Genomic DNA, 14,644 nt, shown 5'->3' with positions numbered 1-14,644 from the left:
GGAGGGAATGGAACTGAATGGTTTGCTCTGAGAGCCGTCATGGGTATGATGGGCCAAATGGCCTCTTTTAATTGCATACAAGAATATGTGTATTTCCTACTTAAAACTACATCGATAATCAAGATTTGGCCCTTTCCCAGAATGTTTCAATATGTGACTGTTAATTTTTGTTTGATAATATTTCAGAATGTTTAAGGTAAATTGTTTCACGATGTGACTTAAACTTTTAATTGTTGAAGAAAGTAATTAAAGGGATTTTATTCTATGGAAAGATTGTTGGTGTGAGAGGAAGACACTTGCCCTGATTGCTACATGGCTGCCTGCCCAAGTCTGGGAATAGCTGTCAAGTCTCAGGACAGAATATGATACAGGCAAGTCTCGGTCTAATTGATTTGTCTAAAAGTTTCCCTTCCTTGGCTAGTGTTGTGAGAAGACCTGGGTTCACCACTGATATGGCAGGCTCAGTCTCACTGCAAACTGTGACAATTAACTATTTCGACAACAACCTGCATCTCCAGAAGGATGTTAACAGAGCAAAGGCACATCACCTTGGGTAGTGATCTTTTCTTATAGGCTCATAGATTTATTATGTCATGGAAAGAGCTATTCAGCCCATCAATTCCATGTTCCTTTCCATTGATTTGTTCCCCATTGCATTTCCATTGGCATCTCGATGGGGTGGCTCATGTACTCCAATTAAAAGAGACTGAGACCTGTCTCCCTATGGAGGGCAGGACAGGACCTGACATTTGCTCAGGAACATTTTCCTCAGTGGAAACAGCAATTAGCATTCAGGAGGGGAGAATATGGATGACCACCCATCCTTCCTCTCTAGGACTGCCCAATCCAATTGAAGTATGCCAGCTGCTTACCCAGCCCAGCAAACGTGAGTTGAACTCTACATAAATGACGTAAGAACAGATTACACTGGACCACAAATTTTTTTTAAAGGTTTGCTTCCTGCAATAAAGGGATTATAATAAACAGCTTCAAGCTGAACACAAAGATAATTTCAGATTTGTTGTTTCATGTAGGAAGTTGGAAAAACATTAAATTAACTTTTATTGAAATTAGTTTTAAGCATATGCTTCCCACAAATATAACAGAATTTATTGCAGCTGTTGCGACGTTGACACGACATTTCTGTTGCATTGAATCTTCCTGAAGACAATAAATGCTATTATTAAGTACACTCACTATACTATTGCCTGAAGAACGGTAAGTGATAGGAAAATTTTAAGATGATTTTTGTGACCAGCAGCCCAAAATCCATAAAATACACCAAAATATGTTCAGGAATCAAAATATTCGTAGTCCAGTGTTATTTAACTCCCAAGCCCATTCTGCCTTCGATAATTAGTGAATGCCATAATCTTTCCCAATTAATATACAAGATTAATAAAAATCAACTAATTCACATTTAAAGTGTCAATTGACGTAGTTGAAGAGAGTTGAAGATTTTTATAATGTTTAATGTGTAGAAGTTTATCTGAACTTTATTGCTGCAAGGTCCAAGTTGAGTTTTGTTTTGACAATGCTCGCTCATCATAGACTCCCAATGGAATGGAAGTGAAACACGAACGCCTGTGGACACCGTGGTTGAAGTAAAAACACAATGCTGGAGAAACTCAGCAGGTCAGACGGTGTCCTTTATATAGCAAAGATAAAGATACATAAGCAATGGTTCAGGATAGAACCCTTCATAAGGTATGGAAAATTGTCAGCAGGCGCCTGAACAAGATGTTAATGGGGAGAGGTAGGTGGAGGAGCACGGTCCCAATGGCAGGAGGTAATAGGTGGATAAGGGAGGGAGGGCACATCAGCAAGTGGGAGGAGGGGTATGGCTCTCTGAATAGAGAGGAAAGGAGGTGGAGAGCTGGAGGAAAGAAGGTAAAGGGAAAGGGAAGGGAGTAGACGAGCAGAAACTGGAGAATTTTATGTTAATGCCACTTTCATAACTAATAATTAAACTGATGGCATTATCATTGACCTCCAGTTTCTGCTCGTCTACTCCCTCCCTTTCCCTTTGCCTTTACTCCCTCCCTTTCCCTTTGCCTTCTTTCCTCCAGCTCTCCACCCCCTTTCCTCTCTATTCACAGAGCCATCCCCCCCCCCCCTCCTCCCACTTGCTGGTGTGTCCTCCCTCCCTTATCCACCTATTGCCTCCTGTTTGACCTGCTGAATTTCTCCACCATTGTGTTTTCACCCCTTCGAATGGAAATAGTTTCTCCAATAATCAGAACACTAGCGAATCACTGTTCCGAGAACAGCTTGCACTCTCAGGCCTGTCATGTTTCCTAGTGATACTTTCACTGACTTTATCTGTTCCGAGATAGTGCCCTTCAATCTGCCTCCACTCCTTGGTGCCAGAGTTCATCTCTACAGTGCCTCCATCTCAGACGACCGAACTTCAATGGCTCAGTTAGGCAGCCACTTCTTTTTCAGTGGAGCGCTGATCGGTTTATTAAAATCTATAATCCATCGTTATGTCCCCAGTTTTAATTGTCCTGTTGTTCATTGTTATGCCTTCATTTTTCAAGACCATGATACCTGAAACTCCAACTTTGGACCTGCTCATGGATACTCCTTAAAATTCATGTCTAGGACATCTCACTATTTGACTCTGGGTTAAATTATTGTCTGATAATAGTCCTGTGATGAGGATTTTATTACTTAAATGATGAAATGTAAAATAAGTTGTCCCTCAAATTCTGTCATCCTGGTAACCTTATATCAATCCATGGGGAACAGAAAACATGAAAATCTCGAACATCAGGGCTCGCTGATTTTGTTCTTATACACCCTTACAGAAATATTCTAAGGATAGATGTGAAGGTAGCTACATCACATATAATCAAGATCATTGCTTTTGATGGCCCATTGGACATTTACACAATTAATGGAGTGATATCTGAGTAAGATTGATTTCTCTCTCTGTTGACCAGATGCTGGACATAGACTAACCATTAAATTTTATTTCTTTTTAAATTTTAAAGATACAACATAGTAATAGGCCTTTCTGGCCCTTGAGCCTGTGCTGCCCAGTTACACTAATTAACCTACAAACCCCATACATTTTGAAGAGTGGGAGGAAACCGGTGTTATCAGAGGAATCCCACATAGACACAGGAGAATGTGCAAACAGCGCTGGGTTCGAATCCGGGTTGCTCGTGCTGTAATACTATTGTTCTATTAATATGGTGTTTACAAACCAAGGCAATGGAGAAATCTTGAGGTGTACTTTGTATATGCCTCATGTGGCTCTCCCCCTGTAGGCAAATTCCCCACTTGATCTAGGCTCAGGAAATAAGGCTAATGTATTTCTGAAGGTTAACTGGGTAAAGAAGTATTGTCTTCTAATGGAGATTTAAGAGGCTAGAGGCACTTGATTCACACTACCCAAGCCTCAGCTTGTGACTAGCAATTCAGGGGAAGTTAGGGATGGACTAGAAATGCCAACCTTTCCTGAAAAGTTAATTTTAAAAATCGGTAATGCCAGGCTCACAGGAGCATTTTTATTGTGGTCAAACAAATAAACAGCCAGTTTAGATGGCACCTTTTGTAAAGTGTGTATTTTCTCATTTCCACCCCAATGAAATCTATTCTGATAAATGTGTGATAAGGGTAATTCTTACTTAAGTGCCCAGTTCTAGAGTCAGTACTGTATCGTTAATTGCTGTGAATCTGTTCATTGTTCATTCAGCTTGAACAACTTAAGAGTGTATTATTCTCTAATCACTCAGGTCAGCTTGGTATATTGTCTTTAAGCAAACTAAAATGAATTATTTTGGCATTGCATATTTAAAAGCTCCTCCCATTACTTTGTTTGGACTTCCTCTTAGTCATCTGTATCCCAGATACATCCATAAATTGCAGACCCCATTTTGCCTAAATGAAGGCTGGATTGTGTTGCAGGTGTGTAAGGGGAAAGGAATCCCCTCTCAGCCTCCCACTTGCCGCTAAATCTCCAGGAGAGTGGAGACACAAGCGACTGCAGATAACGGAGTGAAAAAAAAAATCCACACAATCTGCTGGAGGAACTCAGCCTCAGTGGAGGAAAGAAAATGGTAAATGTTTCAAATCTTGAAGAGTTACAACCCGAAATATTGACTGTTCTTTTCCTCCTTCTACTGATGCTGCACAGCCCACTGAATCCCTCCATCAGATTGTTTTTTTCCCCTATAAAATTTCCAGGATTGCTGAAATCGAGCTGGGTGTGAAGCAACCTGACTGTCAAGGAGTTTGAGAGAAGAGGCAGTTCATGAAAGATGGAAATTATGCACCATCCTTTACCCCTCCAACCTTCAAGGAGGATTAATAAAAGGAGAAACCTTCATTCATATGGGCCTTAGAATACCCCAACCCAGAGCCAGTTTTAGTACCTTATTCAATCTGTTATCTAGCTTGGCAGTTTGTAGTTCCTCGGGGTTAAGGATGACTTGCTTGCACCCAAGTCGTAAGGATCAAAAGCATGCCAACTCTCAGTGATCAAATCTTGAGCCTATCCTCCCACTCTTCTTTCCTCTTCTCATCTCCTCTCCTCTCTTCATTCTCCTGTCCTTTCTCCTTATTTCTCCTCCCATCCATCTAGTTCTCCTTCTTCCTTTCCTTCATCCACTGACCTCCTCACCTCCTCCACTTCCTTTGTCTCTCGCCCTTTTTCTTTTCACCCCTCTAATCCCCTTGCATTCACCATCACCAACAGCCAATGCTGCTCCAGGTCCTAATACAATGAATGGCCCAGTTGAAGAATGGATGCTTCTATCCCAGTAGTATTGCTTCTTGTGAATTAGGAACTTCAGATTTCAGATTTATTTCTTATTCAGATTAATTGTCAGAGTACATTCATGACATCACATACAACCCTGTGGACGTGGCAGAATTACTGCTTATTGGTAATGCAAAAAAACATGTACTCAGTGTACATTTTTATGTAGACAAATAAAGAAATGTAAACAAACTGACTGTTCAATACAGAAAGAGAGAGAGAAAAAAAATAAAGTACAAAAGTAAGTCCTTAAATGAGTCCCTGATTGAGATTGTGTTTCAGGGGTCTGATGGTGGAGGGGTAGCAGCTGTTCCTGAATCTGGTGATGCGAGTTTTTGTTGCACCTACATCTCTTCCCTGTCAGTAACAGCAAGAGCAGAGTATGTGCTGGGTGGTGTGGGTCCTTGATGATGGTTTCTCTCTGACGGCAGCGTTCCCTGAAGATGTTCTCGATAGTGGGGAGGGTTTTGCCTGTGATGACCTTGGCTATTGCCACTAACTTTTGCAGGGCTGTATGCTCATGGCTATTAGTGTCCCCCATACCAGACCGTGATGGAGCCAGTCAGAACACTTTCCACCACAGACCTGTAGAAATTTGCCAGGGTGTCTGATGTCATTCCAAACCTTCGTAAAGTCCTGAGGTGATGTGCTTTCTCCACAAAGTTTTCTTTGTGATTTCATGAAGATGGTGGGGGTGGAATGGAGTATGGATGAAATGGAAGGTGCAAACTGCTAGCTGTCAATAGTCTTGCAGGACTGATTAGCTGCCTGGTGTCAGACCAGGAGTAAGGCTGCTTTCGGACAGCCTTGCATGCTTGGTATAAAGGGGGACTGCAGTTTTAAGCTTTGGCATTTTTCGAGGAGAGTGAATGGCCTTTGAATAATTTTGTACTCACTCATTATTGAGTAAAATGTAACATAAAAGCTTACAAAGCTTCTCTGATCAGTCATAATAAAACAATTCAGACAATTGTGACACATAATGCATGTGCAGCTATTCAATATCTGAGTGTTACATTAATACCTTATTGATTTTTGGCATTTTATTGAAACTACAGTAAGCAGCATTGTTTTATTAAAACCCCACTAGGACTAGCTCGTTTCCCTGCCCAGACAGTGGTGACTCACGTCGGCCCCAGCAGGCATGTAATACCTTTAACTCTCTCCTTGAAACTTTCTCGGATTGCCTCTTCCTCAACCATGGATCTCTTACTCATCTCTGGGCCCCTTTCATCAGGTGAAAGGAAGGCACACTCACACATTACACATTCACCAAGTCCTAAAAGAGTCTCACACTTTTCTGCTTGGAAGTTTTGGCCCATTGCAATGCAGAAAGCTTGGCAGTTAGTTAGCAGTGAAATGATGGTCAAAAGTGCTTTGTGGTGTTGTTGAGGCAGGACTATCAGGCTGGGCACCAAGATGATGATGCAGGAGGTCATACAATGCCCAGTTAAGAGGGGAACTGATTTGAAGCTCACCTGAAGGACCCACTTTTATGGAGGGGGTAAATGTCCATGTCAGCTGCAGGCTCGTTTGTGGCTGACAAGTCCGATGCGGGACAGGCAGACACGGTTGCAGCGGAAAATTGGTTGGTTGGGGTTGGGTGTTGGGTTTTTCCTCCTTTGTCTTTTGTCAGTGAGGTGGGCTCTGCGGTCTTCTTCAAAGGAGGTTGCTGCCCGCCGAACTGTGAGGCGCCAAGATGTACAGTTTGAGGCGATATCAGCCCACTGGCAGTGGTCAATGTGGCAGGCACCAAAAGATTTCTTTAGGCAGTCCTTGTACCTCTTCTTTGGTGCACCTCTGTCACGGTGGCCAGTGGAGAGCTCGCCATATAACACGATCTTGGGAAGGCGATGGTCCTCCATTCTGGAGACGTGACCCACCCAGCGCAGCTGGATCTTCAGCAGCGTGGACTCGATGCTGTTGGCCTCTGCCATCTCGAGTACTTCGATGTTAGGGATGAAGTCGCTCCAATGAATGTTGAGGATGGAGCGGAGACAACGCTGGTGGAAGCGTTCTAGGAGCCGTAGGTGATGCCGGTAGAGGACCCATGATTCGGAGCCGAACAGGAGTGTGGGTATGACAACGGCTCTGTATACGCTTATCTTTGTGAGGTTTTTCAGTTGGTTGTTTTTCCAGACTCTTTTGTGTAGTCTTCCAAAGGCGCTATTTGCCTTGGCGAGTCTGTTATCTATCTCGTTGTCGATCCTTGCATCTGATGAAATGGTGCAGCCGAGATAGGTAAACTGGTTGACCGTTTTGAGTTTTGTGTGCCCGATGGAGATGTGGGGGGGCTGGTAGTCATGGTGGGGAAGACATCTCATTTAAAATGCAAGAGCTTTGCTGAAACGCAGTGTGAGGCTCTAGTTAACTTTGCAGAAGTAATGAAGATGCTGATCTATTGTGTATGGGCAATAAAGTCCAGGCTCAGAGATACTGATAAGATCTTTCAAAGATTGGGTTGGACCCCTGTAAGAAGTTGTATGGTTTTTACAAACAGAGAGAGAGAGGAAAAACAGACAGATGGTTTATTTTTTGGGAGAGAGAGAGAGAGAGAGAGAGAGAGAGAGAGAGAAGTCAGTTCTACAGTAGTAGTTGAGGCTGCAAAATGGCAAACTGGCAGGCTTGTTGAAAACTCCATTTTGAAGATGGGTTGTGAGTTCTGAGTTCAGCCTGTTCAAAACCTTTGTGGTCCTTATAAGAGGAAATGACTGGCTAGAGTGTTTCTCCTGAAATAAGGGAAACAAGGTGAACTCTGTGGTGACCTGGAAGAAGAGGTCATCATTTGGAAAACCCATGATGGGGCAAGTTTCTTTGGAAAGACACTGAAGTGACTGATTGGTCTTTAAAATATGTTGAATAAAATGCTTTAAATTAGATAAAAATGTGTTTCTTACAGAGTTGCCTTTGATTTGAAAATATTGCTCAATCATTGCCACTAGTGGGCCATGGCATGTGAGGCTGGAAGCTGGGTGGGCCTCAGACCAAAAAAGGTTGAGAACCATTGTGTTAATTTGGGTCTAAAGCCAGTTTCAATACAAACGTGGAAAGGGGAAATGTTCCACAAAGAAAAGAATGTGTGTCCAACGAGCAACAAATATCTCTCTGAAACCAACAAGAATCTTCCTGAGTGGTAACCATTTAACTTTAAGCACCAGAGCCTGGTGGAAATTATAAATGTTGAATTCTGTGCACAGTATGAGAATTATCTGATACCGAAAGTGAATGATTGGACAGTGAAACAGAGAACTTTCCTGAACATATACACATTATATACATGTGCACTTAGAATTAGAAGGGGGGTTAAGTTAATAGTAATAAGTTTAAGCTTGATCCTGTTATTATGTTTAAAGAAAATTAAAACCAACCTTTGTTTAAGTAACCTTGACTTGGTGAATTTCTATTGCTGCTGGGTTTTGGAGTCCTCTGGACTCGTAACAACTGTTTGAACTGCTGAGTTTCTCCACCATTGTGCTTTTACTTTAATCAGCCCAGTGAGCTGCCCTTTTCTCCTGAGTAGTTTATTTAGCCATTACTATTGTACCTTTTTTTCATTTTTCACTTGAAAATTTCTTCTTTTCAAAGGGAAAAATTCCCGATTCCTGGAATGATTTCTTTAGCCTGCTCTTGACAGCAGTCAAATCCAAGCCTCTGATCAGATCATTGTGTTATTTCCTTCATTCATTCTTGGGATATGGATGTGATTCCATTTATTCTCCATCCCCAGTAACTGAGGGAAGATCCTAAGATACCCTTCAGCTGAACTGCGATTATTATTCTGGTGCGACTACCTTGTCTTGCTTTATTCCTCCGAGTCATTATGAATTAACCATCTCATATTTTACGACAACAGTTAGTGTTTAGCTAGTAACATTCATGGAGCAAAATCTCCCCAGGTACTTCATAGCCACACAAGGAGATATTACTATGAGTGATTGAAAGCTCAGTAATTACATTGAGGCTGGACTGATGTGGAGGATTACATAGGATATAAAGCACAGAAATGGTCCATTTCATCCAAGCAGTCCATGCTGGGTCTTTCTAAATCTGTCAGTGTAGCCTTCTATTCCTTTGTCCATCACATACTTGTGCAGCCTCCTATTCACTATGTCTTTTCTATTCAGCTCAACCAACCAATGGCAGTGAGTATTCACATAACCCCCTCTCTCTTGGTAAAGAAATTTCTTCTCAATTCCCAACTGTATTTATTGGAATGACTGTCTTTACATGATTAGAACTCTGGATGTGGCTGAAATTATAATCTAGGTTCTATGTCCTAGAACCATGGCCCTCTGGTGGTCATATGGTCTTTAAAATATGTTGAATAAAATGCTTTAAATAAGATAAAAATGTGTTTCTTACAGAGTTACCTTTGATTTGAAAATATTGCTCTATCATTGCCACTAGAGGGCCATGGCATGTGAGGCTGGAAGCTGGGTGGGCCCCAGACCAAAAAAGGTTGAGAACCATTGTGTTAATTTGGGTTTGAAGCCAGTTTCAGCCAGTGGAAAGGGGCAATGTTCCACAAAGAAAAGAATGTGTGTGTCCCTGCTGAGAAGGTGAATTTGAAAGGCAAATTTCATGACAAAATTTGTTTTTTTTACTGCTGATAGATTTAATCAGTTGTTCATGGTCACATTTCAGTGAGTGATTATTGAAAGGAATTATATGTGAAAATGTGTGCTTCAAGCCCGTACTACACACTGACTAATGACACCCATCTGTATCGTAGTAAAGTGTTTATTGAATCACATGGTGCATTGCTCTCAAGAATGATCTTCAAATGACAGCTTTGCCTTCTCAATGCTCATGACTCCTTAATGTTTTTTTTATTCAAATCTGCATAAATTGCCAGTGCTTTGGGTTCCCACTATGGGCAGCGCATAGTGCGTGAGCAAAGAGGAAAAATGGGGGCTGCCTCAGGAATATTCAGTCCCTTTTTGTCCAGGAGTGGAGGTAATTGAGGAAAGGGAAGAAGCACAACAGGCCTGCCTCTCGGTTCCACGTGCCACGGTTACCCCCTGGGCATTTTTCAAGAGAATCCCCTACTATTTTTCCTCTGTGGATTATTTCTTCGCAGTTGCTGCTTCTTGGGAATGTTCTTGTACTGAGTTTGGGTTTCGAGGGAGGTGGAGGGGTAGCAACAGCTTGGCAGACTCTTTGGGTTTGGTGATGAGCTCCTTTTATCCAGGTACCTCAGGCCAATCCAGGGCAGTGTCTCATTTGGGTTAGAAAGAGATAGGAGCAGGAGCAGGCCACGGGCCGGATGGCTTACTCTTGCTCCTCTTTCTTTCTAACATAATTGAGACACTCGCCTGGATTAGCCTATGGTACCCAGATAAGGATCTCTTCGCCAAACCTAAAGAATCCACAGAGCATCGGCAAGGACCCAAAGCTGTTGTCATTGAGAGGGGAATGGCAGCACATGACCCTGGATTAGAGCAGCTCTGCCTTTTCTTGCTTAATGGCTGGACAAGTGGGCCACAGCAGTTTATAAAATAAAGGTGACCATGTATAACAATGTGGTCAATCTAATCACTATGGAAATAGCCAGTGATAGAGGGCCATTGTTTCAATATTAGCAGTTTATAGAGTTATTTTTATTCAGTGGGGAAAGTGGGCTGACTGGCTGCATCATGGTCTGGTATCGGGACACGAATACCTCTCAGCAGAAACCCTGCAAAATATAATGGGCACAGCTCAGGCAAAACCTTTCCCACCATTGAGAAAACCTACATGGAATGCTGCCATTGGCGGCAGCAGCAAACATCAAGGATCCACACCAACCAGGACATGCTCAGTTCTCACTGTTGCCCTCAGGAAAAAGGTATAGGTGTCACAAGACTCACACCAACAGGTTCAGGAACAGTTGTCTCCCCTCCACCATCAGACTCCTTAACAACAAACTCAATTAAATACTCATTTTATGGGCTCTTACCTTGCACATTATTAATTATTGATTTTTTTTTCTCTATGCATAGTCATTTTGTTTCCACCTCTTGTTTACATTTTTTGTGTAAAGTTCTGCCTGGCCTGTAGGAAAAAGAATATCAGGGTTGTATATAGTGCTATGTATGTACTCTGACATATAAATCAATAAATTTGATCTTTGAAATGCAGGCATCATTGACAAGGCCAGTATTTATTGCCTATCCTTGATCTTTGTGGAGAGGTGAGAGTGAGTTGCTGCCTTGGATTATGGGTTGTGAAGCCTTGCTTTTGAGGCCTGGTTCTGAACCCTGGAACAGTAAGAACCCCCAGCTTCTACCTCGACCCCGATCTCAAGATTTCCAGTTGAGTTTTTCTGGTTCAGCCCTAATGAAAACCAGAGTTTGAAAGCTGAATTCAAAAGAATGTTTTAAATGACACATTCCGGGGAAGGGGGAGTGGAGAGATTTCCCAGGAGGCTGTGGTTCCTGTTCCTTGTGTGTAGGCACGCACGATTGAAGCAACAGACGGAGCTTCACATTCCCATCAACGTGAGACTTGAGCTGTCTCTGAACTGTCAGAATTTAATGGGCTTTCTCAAGGAAAATTTTTGCCTTGTGATCACAAGGTTTGAAAACCAGCTAAGCAAAGAATTATACAAAGAAGAATTTTCATCTCAGGAGACTTTCCATTGTGGTGTATCTCGCTGCTGACAAGAACTGGGGACAGTTTTGCCTTTGCTACCTGTCCTGTCCTGGGGTAGGATGTGAACATCACAAGAGGAGTAGGCACACACAGGATTTTGCTTGCTCTCCAAACCTCCATTACACCTGCCAATGACTCCACAGAAGAAAGCCAATTGGAACAGAAAGTTGGAACAAAAATACAAACTGCTGAAGGAACTCGATGGGTCAGGCAGTATCCATGGAGGGAAATGGACAGTTGGTCGAAATCCTGCTCCATATTGACTGGACATTTCCCTCCATGAATGCTGCCTGACCAGCTGAGTTCTTCTAGCAATTTGTTTTATGCTTGAGATTCTACAGTCTCCATGGAACCGAAAGCTGTTCATTTCTTTTTAGATTTTCTTTATGAACCGCTTTAACCCCTGGAACAGTGTTAGTGTGGATTAGTTTTGTTTCTGCTAATACCTCCCAACCTAGAAACACGAGGCAAGTTAAGTAAAAGCACCCTGTGTCCAGCAAGAGAAAATCAGGGATTTGCCCTCGCTAGATGGGGTGCTTTTACTTACTTGGCATCTCTAGCAGTGGATCGGGTTTTGTCCAGCTCTCTACATCAGGAAATATGATCTTCATGAGAAAACCACTGAAAATAGGGTTCAAGCCTTCAAGATGACTGTGAGAACTTAAAGGCCCATGCATTAGGTGTGCAATGTGAGGGCAGAAGCTGTGCAGTACCTTGTGATCTAACCACCGGAAAAATGCGGTTCCTCCATTTGCTTCCATTGGTCACCACCTACAGACCCAGAGCAAAAGCCCAGTGCCCAACTCAGATTTAAAAAAAAAGTCTAATGAGGGACTGCATTGGAATGATTACACTGGACACTTGTCCATTTCTATTATGGTGATAAATAAAAAGAATAGTTTTACTCCTATCTTTGTTCCCAACCATTGCAACAAATCGGTATCACTGGACAGCAAGGATTTTGCTTCCTGGACACTGTTGGGTGTATTTTATGGATTTTGGGCTGCTGTGATTTCCTGTCGTATTTTAACGTACCTCAAGCTTACAAAACCATGAAGTGCAGCGTGTCGTTGAAAATTAATTTTCTGCATTCGCACTGGGACATCTTCCCTGCTGATCCTGGTGCAGTCACTGACGAACATGGTGAAAGGCTGCATCAGGATATTGCGACCATGGAAAAGCGGTACCAGGTTGACCAGAATCCATCAATGCTGGCCGTCTTTTGTTGGACACTGACGTGAGAGGCATCAGATCCTGAAAATCAGTGATAAAACATTTTTAGGTCAGTTGAACTAATGCAATGTGTCAGCGTCATTATGCGATTAAACATGTTGATTTCAATAAAAGTTGATGTTTCTCCAACTTCCTACATTATACAACAAATTTGAAATTATCTTTGTGTTCAGTTTGAAGTTGTCTATCATAATTCTATTTTTTTTTTCAGGAAGAAAACCTATTAAAAAAATTGTTGTCCAGTGTTATTTGCAACTTTCTTTTTCCTTCCTGTGTTGTTTCCCTGTATCTTAGGCTGTTCACCAGCTATCTGACCCTGACCCCTTCTATTCTTAAATTCACCTTCTCTTTCCTCCTCACAAACTTCTCTGCTTTCTCTCTTAATCTTTATTCTACTCTTTATTCTCTCTCTTTCAATGCCCCCTTTTTCTGACCTCTTCTTACCAATAGCTTTGGTTCTTCTTTCATGAGCCTTGTGAATGGAACACAACACGGAACTCCAACCTCAGCCAAATTGTCCTGATAGATTATTCCCTGTTCCTTTCGTTTAGATTCTCCAGCACGCATTGTCTCTCTGCTGTATCACCTCAGCATAGGGTTAAGATTTCAAAACCTCCCCTCCTCCCACTCAGGATATTCAATTTCTTGCTCAATAACTAGAAGGATATTTTAGTGTTGGACGGTTTCCCAACTTTCCAGCTCACCCCAGGACTGGCTGAACAAGCTCTCGACAGCAGCTCCATGCCAAGCTTAATGCTTCCCATTAGCAGAAACTGAATCTCACTGCTTACTTCCATTGTAACTCAAAACGGGTTGTATTTAACAAAAGAAAAATCTAATCTGTGCAGCTCAGACGTTTTGGAAAATACCCAAGTAACAGAAGAAATCACAAAATAATCCTGTTCGATAACTTAATACCATTCAAATAATTGAAAGCTCTATATTGTAGTTCAGCTCTACCTCATGTGAGTATTGAAGACTTGATCTTTATTCTAGTTTTCCCAACTATTTTTCCTTGTCTTTTCTACGTTTCTTGCAAAACCACAATTCCTGTTGTACCTCTATCAGCTAGTGGAGTCCTGCCTTAGGGTAGCAGAGACACAGGCTCAGTCCTGATCTGGGTGGTCTCTGCAGGAATATTTGCACGTTCTCCCAATGACTACAATCACAGCATCTGCAGACTTCCCTGCTTAACTCCCTCCAACCTCATGGGTTTCCCTCTGACATCTCAAAGATGGTGATTTAATTGGTCACTTTGCGTGTGGGTGACTGATAGATTCTAAGAATGGTTGATGAGAATATGGGGGGATTAAAAATGGAAGTAATCTAGGTCTAGTGTAAATGAGCGGTTGATGCACACTACAGACTTAGTGGGCTGAAAGTTCTATTTCTAGTCTGAAAGATGATAAACTATAAGAGGCCTCATTGCTAACCCCAACTTGTGTTCCCTAGCAGCCTCAGTGTTATAGTTCCTCCATTGCCCTTTGTTTCATAGCTTTGAAGAGACTAATTCTTAACTGGGACAACCATGTCAGTTCTCTGACACCCAACCTCGACAGCCTCTCAGCCCACCTACCCACGTCAGCGTGGAGATTGGCTCCATCCAATGGTTGCTCCTCAATTGGGCCAGTGATGGTAATGGCTGCTAGTGCATTTGTACAGGCAGTTGGGCTGACATCATCGCTGGGTTGACATCATGGCTGGCTCAACGTCATCGCTGGGCTGAATGCGTCAACACCCGAGGTCTGCTTGAGTTTGGTCTTATAGTTTTTGTGTAGTTGAGGTAAGAAGGCCCAAACGGCGATGTTGCAATGAAAAGAAGCATCTCCTGAATGCAAGAACCCATGTGAATGGGAGAAAACAAGCACATAGCATTAGAAAGAAGCTTCCCAGGGTCTTAAAGCCAAGATTATTGTTATCTGATTGCACAAGTACAACCCAATGAAACAGAGTTCTCCTGTCCTCGGTGCAAAACACAACCAGACACAACGCAAACAACATGTATGCAGG

General features: G+C 42.3%; 1 protein-coding gene across 7 annotated transcripts in view; it reads left to right on the top strand.

Moving 5' to 3' along the window:
* The window catches only part of plxna4 (plexin A4), a 544,272-nt gene that overhangs the window by 298,746 nt on the left and 230,882 nt on the right, over positions 1–14,644 (top strand). Inside the window, exon 6 of one of the 7 annotated variants that reach the window (XM_069908058.1) lies at positions 273–343. The exons of the other annotated variants lie outside the window; for them this stretch is intronic. Coding sequence (XP_069764159.1) covers positions 273–285 — 13 coding nt within the window. The 3' untranslated portion in view covers positions 286–343. Of the gene's footprint in view, positions 1–272; positions 344–14,644 lie in introns of those variants that run through there. 7 annotated transcript variants of the gene reach the window in all.

Source organism: Narcine bancroftii, chromosome 13 (genome assembly GCF_036971445.1).
Source record: "Narcine bancroftii isolate sNarBan1 chromosome 13, sNarBan1.hap1, whole genome shotgun sequence".
Lineage (NCBI taxonomy): Eukaryota > Metazoa > Chordata > Chondrichthyes > Torpediniformes > Narcinidae > Narcine > Narcine bancroftii.
Note: the sequence above shows the minus strand (reverse complement) of the source record. Positions and strands in the feature narration are given on the sequence as shown.